General features: G+C 35.0%; 1 protein-coding gene across 1 annotated transcript in view; it reads left to right on the plus strand.

The window, feature by feature from the left end:
- The window catches only part of Ccdc171 (coiled-coil domain containing 171), a 533,698-nt gene that overhangs the window by 285,350 nt on the left and 241,096 nt on the right, over nt 1–7,252 (plus strand). The window contains exon 19 of the mRNA XM_023715854.1: nt 6,939–7,165. Within this exon, the coding sequence (XP_023571622.1) occupies nt 6,939–7,165 (227 nt within the window). The remainder of the gene's footprint in view (nt 1–6,938; nt 7,166–7,252) is intronic.

A 7,252-nucleotide genomic window follows, 5' to 3' on the forward strand; every position in this document is an offset into this window, starting at 1 on the left:
ATATATGCAGTGTATTATTTGTTGAAACTGTACTTCCGATTTGATTTGAAACTGTCTCATTGCTATCTGTTTATCAATAAAACTTTGGAAAAAAAAAGAGTCTGTGGGCTTGTATGGAGAGATCACATCTCATTTCACTCACTGCCCTCTGAGCACTCGCATCTTCAGGTGGGCATGGCAGTGATAGGCCAAGATAGTATCAGCATAGTGGTTTTGTTACTGATAGAAATAAGAAATGTTTTTCTATCATAGTGGAAGTGTTGAAACATTTCACATGTAATTTATGCTTATCAGCACTAATTAATAGGTATGGACCTGTCACATGTGTGGGAAATGATCATTGTCTCCCAGGTGGAGACGGGCGCTGGTGCACTGTGGTGAGCTGGATTGCAGGACAAATCTGTACTCTGTAATTGTTCATCCATCAGAGTAAGCTTGCATGTTCTTCACATTGATTTTTTTGCTTTTCAGTGTTCTCTAAAAATAAAATTGTTATTTTTTTTGAAAGAATGACTTTTAGGCCCCTGGAAACACAGGAAATGTAGGGAGGGGTGGGGAGAGAGGAATGTGATATGTTCATCTACCAGCCCTGCCCTCCTTCATGAACATAGTTGTGCAATGCAAACATGTTCTAATTTAAAAAAATCAGGGAAGAGGGTGTAATTTTATATTTGGCCTAAAGAAAGTGAAAAAAGATTACAGTAGTTACTTCTATTTTTACAATATCAATTTGAACCATAGCTTTACAGTAATTTTCTTCGTAGTGCAAATTTTGTTGAACATATTAATGAACTCATTGATATTAGGACAAATAATTTTACCATGATTTTGTGTATAAAAATGCTGGAAAGTTCTGTTAGCTTTTGAGAAGCCTAATATTGCTTGGTAAAGTGAACTTATGGAAACTTTAACTGCTTCTGAAGTACAGTAGTCCCTTGCTATTTTGCGGTTCGATGGTTGTGGACTCATTGTTTCATGGACTTTCAAAAATATTAATCTAAATTATGTATTGTGGATTTTTTACTGTATTGCAGGATTTTGCAGTACCATACAGCATACAGGTCCTTAAAATTACATCGGTTTACAAGTTTAGAAAATGGTTAAGAACATTGGTTTTTAAAAGTGTGGGAAAGGTTTATAAGAGCAGGAAGGGTTTATAAAGCATTAAACTAAATATAAATACTAAAATAAATAGAACGTCGCTACTTCACTGATTTTTACTTATTGTGGGGTTCTTGCAATGAAACCTCAGTGATAAGTGACGGGCCACTGTAATAGGTATCCCATGACTTGGGACTTTTATTATTTTTCAGTATTAACAATAAGAGCTAATTTGATTTCCAACATAATTGGCTCAGTGGTCTTAATTTCTCTAAAAGCAACAAATTTTACCATGCTGTTTTTTTAAAAAACTAACTTTACCTCTATTGTCTTACATTTAATAGATTAGTAGTGAAACTTAAAATATCTTTATAACTTTATTTTAGTGGAATTTCCACATGGTAATCATACATGCTTTTCTTTCTTTCTTTCTTTCTTTCTTTCTTTCTTTCTTTCTTTCTTTCTTTCTTTTTATTTAACATTTATTGTGTGTGTGTGGCCAGCTCAGCCCACCAGGGGGCGGGGCTGGCTGGCATGTGGTGCTGGGGGATTGAACCGCAGTCCCTGTGCTTTGCCAAGCTTGTTCCAAGTAGGTGCTTTAGACCACTGAGCCATCTCTCCAGCCCCCATACATGCTTTGATTTATGAATTTAAAGTGAATATTCTGAGAAGGGAAGCCACAGACACTACTAGACTATCAAGGTGTCCACAGCACAAAAATACTTAAAAACCTCTGATTTATTTTTTACTTTTATTTTAAGGAGAATAAAAAATAAAAAACAAAGACATTAGAAATGATAGAATTTCAAAAAATAAGATGATAGTTCAACAGTCAACTGCGTATTGTTGTCTTTGGGGCAGTTATTCAGCCTGCCAGATAGAAGCATATAAAATTGCTAACAAAAAAATAAGCATTAACTTCTTTTCAATCTGCCAGTAGAAATTCGTAACATAATTATCTAGTGGTCTTGTGTATCTATATGTATATTTTCTTTCCTCCCTTCCCTCATCCCAGTTGTGCTTTCCCTTTGAACAGTTGCTTTCTCTTTCACAGTATCTGTTGGATCTTGAAAAATTTGCTCTTTCAGGTTCTTAAATTAGGGAGACAATACAATGTCTAGACATGTGGCTCTGATTTATTTCACTTATAGTATGGTTTCCAGTGGCATCCACTTACCTACTAAAGCCTCAAGCTTATTTTTTCTTACAGCTGAGTAATACTCCATTTGTAAAAGTGTCATATATTTTTTATCCGTTCCTCAGCTGATGGGCATGTGGGTTGTTATTACAAATTGTGCTTCTATGACCTTGGGTGCATGTGTATCACTGTGCTATAATGTTTTCAGTTCTTATGGAAAAGTAACCAGTAGGGGAATAGCTGGATTGGATGGGACCTCTAATCCCGTTTTTTAAAGGAACCTCCACACAGATTTCTACAGTGGTTGTGCCAGTCTACCTTTCTGCCAACAGTGGAGAAGGGTTCCTTTTCCCCCAGTCTTTTCAACATTTGTTGTCAGTCGACTTCTTGATAATAGCCATTCTTTCTGTCATTGTTTATGAAATTTGCTTTCTACAACACATTCAGCAGTATTGAGAATTCTGTTTTTTTTTTTTACAATACCATTGGCACACAGTTTTCAGAGTCTTTTTATCAATCTGAAAAGCAAAAGGTACTATGTTATTACGTATTTGTATTGTTTGTTTATCTTATATACCTTTTGTTTTAAGCTTATTTTTCTTTTAAAATTATCATATTGATATTTAGAGATGTGTTTGGTTTTTGTGTAATTTTAGATTAATAGATTACATATTTGCCATATTAAAATAATATACTTTTACATTATGTGTTGCAATTTTATAACATTTTTGTGTAGCTAAAAGTATGAGTTACATACTGTGCTTACGATTTTTCCTATAGGGATCTACTGAGAAAAGCTAGCCTCATTTCAAGATTGTATTGCTTGTGCAGGGATGCAGCTCAGCAGCACCAGTGCCTGCCTAGCAGGAGCAAGGTCCTGAGTTTAATTCCTGGTACTTGTCCCCATCAAGATTATATTGCTTGTATTTTAGCCAGTACTTTTAATTCTTACACTGAATTTTTAATTTATGTGGAATTATTTTTGTTGTACATAATTGAGGAAATGATTAAGGGTTGTGGCCAGCTAGCTCAATATTTTTATTTCAGTAATCCACTTATCCCCTGTTTAACATATGACATAAATTCTTCATTCTCTTTTGTGTCTCTCCTACTCTGCTATCTTCCTATCTCTTCTAGTACATCCCACTGTTATTTTCATGAGTGTATTTCCTTGTTTTAAAGTGCATGTGTTAGCTATGGACTTAACCCCCTGAACGTGCCCCATCTTGTCTAAAGTACAAGTGTCTCTCTTAGTTTACTGAGCTGTTTCCACAGGATTTTTTAAATAGCACTACTTGGAAGTAAACATTTTACTTTAATGATTGGCCCCATTTGAAAACTGGTGTTTTTTAAAGAAATTTGAAGATACAAATATGATTTTTGGTTCAGGAGAAGTACTGTATGATTGTGATGTGTTGTTGGGGGTCACTTGAAAGGCACTGCATTTAAAATTTATTTCTTAAGACTAAAGGAAGTAATTGGGGCTTAAAAGTGGGGGTGTGGGACTAGATCTTAGGTGTGTGGTTGAAGTCGTTCTGTCTACATGTGGAGGCTCGAATAAAGAGGGGAAATACTAGAGAAATACAGAGAAAGCAGGAAGCATTATTACTATAGTATTGATGAGATATATCATGGAGAAAATGGAATAGATCATAAGATTAAGAACAGAATGTGGAGGAGATGGCCATGGACACAGAGATGTTAACATGGTACCAAGTATGGGGCTGAGTCAGAATTTAGTACTGTTAACGGTTCTCATTACTATTATTACTAAAGTTATCAATGTTTTTATAATCTTAGTCACTATATTGTACTTCTTGTTAACTTACTCATTAACCTTTTTCACTCAAAGAAGTGTTTCTCAATCTTTCTCAGTGTGAGAACTCCACTTTAAATGAAGAAAATTGTATAGATTATTCTCTTTCCACATTGTGTTTGTATTTTTAGTTGCAGTAGAGTCTTCTTTATTAAAGAAACATTGGTAAGCAGGAAAAACTTACTAACATGTGTATTTAATATAAAAAAGAATTCGTTAAATATAACAAATGAGAATCATGGCCTGCTATTTTTTTCTCCATGTTATTATACAAATAATTTTATTATGTGACTAGTAGATTTTTATTTAATACAGAATTGGTTATATACCATAATTTATTAGCATGAACTGTATTATAAAATGTTTATTAATGTATAAATTGTTTATTTCTTACTGTAATTCCTTGATAGCAGTCAGGAACTTAGAATACATATGTATTTCATTCTCATATCTTAATGTTTCAGAAGACTGTATTGTGGAATTATATTGTCATGTAATTTCCTCTTTTAGAGTGGTCAGTATCTACACAAATATTTTTGTGATATAATAAAAGCCACTATTAAATTTTTTTAAAAAAATGTATTTGTTACAGGGTCTATAGGGTCGCACTACACAGATTGGACTTGTGGTGATCCTTCTGTTTTCATCCTCCCAAATGCTGGGATTACAGGCCCATGCCACCACACCCAGACTCAGCTACCATCTCAGCTCAAACAAGGGGCAGGGCTGCCATGGCTTGTTGGGGATTGAACCCTGGTTCCTGTGCCTGCCTAAGCAGGTGCTTTAGTCTGTTGAGCTATCTGGCTGGCCCTATGTTATTTATTTTAAAAGAACTCGTTTGGACACAGCACAAAAATTAATACTAATTAATTTCTCTTGGTATTATTATATGGTAATATCAATAAATAATACCACTATTCAGCAGTATTATTGAATACATTATTAGACTGAATGTGTTCAACATTGTTGCTATTGTTACAGAATTAAAATGAAACACGAGTAATCTAAAGAAATATAAAAATATCCATAAGTGCTAAGTTGGCATAATGAAGATAAAAAGAGTTTAAGATGAAAAAAGATATAAAAGCTGAAGGAGAAACAGGGAGTAAATATATTTGCTATTGAAACGATGTGTTGACTATTCTAATTGAGCTTTACTGTGGCTCGTTCATTGTCCAGTGAGCTGTGTCCTCAGTCGTGGTTTACTTCATGTGCCTCCGTGGTCTGCATTGTATGTTGATTGCTGTAAAGTGTTTGTCATTCATGTGCCTCCGTGGTCTGCATTGTATGTTGATTGCTGTAAAGTGTTTGTCATTCACAGTTCAAAGAGCCTGACTGTTAAGGAAGGAATTGTATGTTGTAGTTATGCTTTGTGTGTCCTTTGGCCGTGTGATTCTGCTCAGTGTTTATGGTTAGTGGTATATGGAATAAAGCTTACATTACCTTGTGTTCTTAGATGTTAATGTATTGCTAATTGATAGAAATCAAGTTTACATGAGAAAGTATTTCTATCCAATTCACAGTTTTCAGTAGGTTTTTTTTTTCATATTTTGACTGCTATACAGATTTTAAAAGTTACTTTCCTTTTATACTTTGGAGCATATGCCACTCAGATAAAGACAAATTTTAGAAAGCAGGGTTTCCATGAGGCATATCTTTATTCTGAATTTATGTTTAGTTTTGTTTTTTTTCTGGTACCCAGGCTAGAACTCAGGACCTCACGCTTGCCAGGCAGGTGCCTATGCCATTGGGCTATCTCTCCGGCCCTCATATCTTTATTCTGGAGAAAACCACAGATTGGATAACCACTCAGGCAGTGCTGAGTGCTTTGATCATGCAGTCTGTGTACTGTATTCTGCATTCAGTTCTGTCTAGTTCTGTATTAGATGTTTTAATTATTCAATTGGGTTTCTCATCTTACAACACTGTCTTCAGTGTTGAACCACATGAATCTTACAATTATAAAGGAGAATTTTATGGAGTGAAAGTATCTAAAGTTGGTTTTTGTGCTTATGGTGTAAATACAGTGTTTAAAGGACCTCATGAAATGTAGTATGATATATTACTAAATTTGAATAATTTCCCTATGTTGCCATTTAACACAGATGATAAGATAAGAAATGACAGATTAAGATCTACCTGGGGGGCAGGGAGATGGCTCCTTGGAATAAGTGCTTCCCTGGCAAGCGCAAGGGCCTGAGTTCAATCCCCGGTTCTGAGAAAAAAAAAAAAAAAAATCTACCAAGCAGAGGGAAAACTAAATCATGTGACTTTTATGGAGGCATAAATACACCTAGTAAGCATTATTTGGAATACCAATTAGTAGGAAGAGCACTGACAATTTTATTTACTAACATTAACCACAATTATTAATTACATACCTGGTGAGTATAGCAGGAAGCAGGCTGTGTGGGCCTTGCTGGAACCTCAAGCCCATCACGTGCGAGCGATGAGTATTGAAATCCTGGAGGGAAATGAGTAACTGTAGTTGTGCAAATTTAATTGCCCTGAAATGAGGCAAATTATATTTTCTTGTCTGAGAATATAAATAGTGTGGCATTAAGATAGCGAGCTGTAGTGGTTACACATAGAAAATGGACTTACATAGGGTTTAAAAGAAAATGATGCATTCAGTGTCGTGCTGCTCCGTGGGGTGACACGTGTGCACTTTTCCTTTAGATGTATTTGGTTGGTATGCTATGTTCTGTGTTCTTTTCATACTGAAAGTTAATGTGAGGGGGACTTTTTGAATGAATTATGACAGGTGACTGGGAATTATATAATTGAAAGATACTGTGATTCGTGATATTGTGAAATGGACAAGGGATGATTCACTATTTATTTATTTATTTATTTATTGCTTTTCTTTCTTTTTCTTTGAAGATCCAAACTCCAGAATTTGTGGCCATTTACTCCTAAGTGCAGCCAAAAATTCATTTGCAAAACTCATGGATAAAATTAGTCTGGCAATGGAAAGTATGCCTCTGCATAGTAGCAGGAGTATTACCTATTTAGAGAAAGATTCTTTGGTCCAGAGGTTGGCCCGTGGGCTTCATAAGGTGAACACACTGGCCCTGAAATGCGGTTTGCGTGGCCATGTGCCCATTATGGTATGTATATAGTTTCATTTGAAGTGCTTTGTGACTTGTAGATTTACTTTTGAATGAGACTTACATATAGTTTAAGTTAGTTGTATA

This window comes from Octodon degus, unplaced genomic scaffold, assembly GCF_000260255.1.
Source record: "Octodon degus isolate 3935 unplaced genomic scaffold, OctDeg1.0 scaffold00044, whole genome shotgun sequence".
NCBI classification, from domain to species: Eukaryota; Metazoa; Chordata; class Mammalia; order Rodentia; family Octodontidae; genus Octodon; species Octodon degus.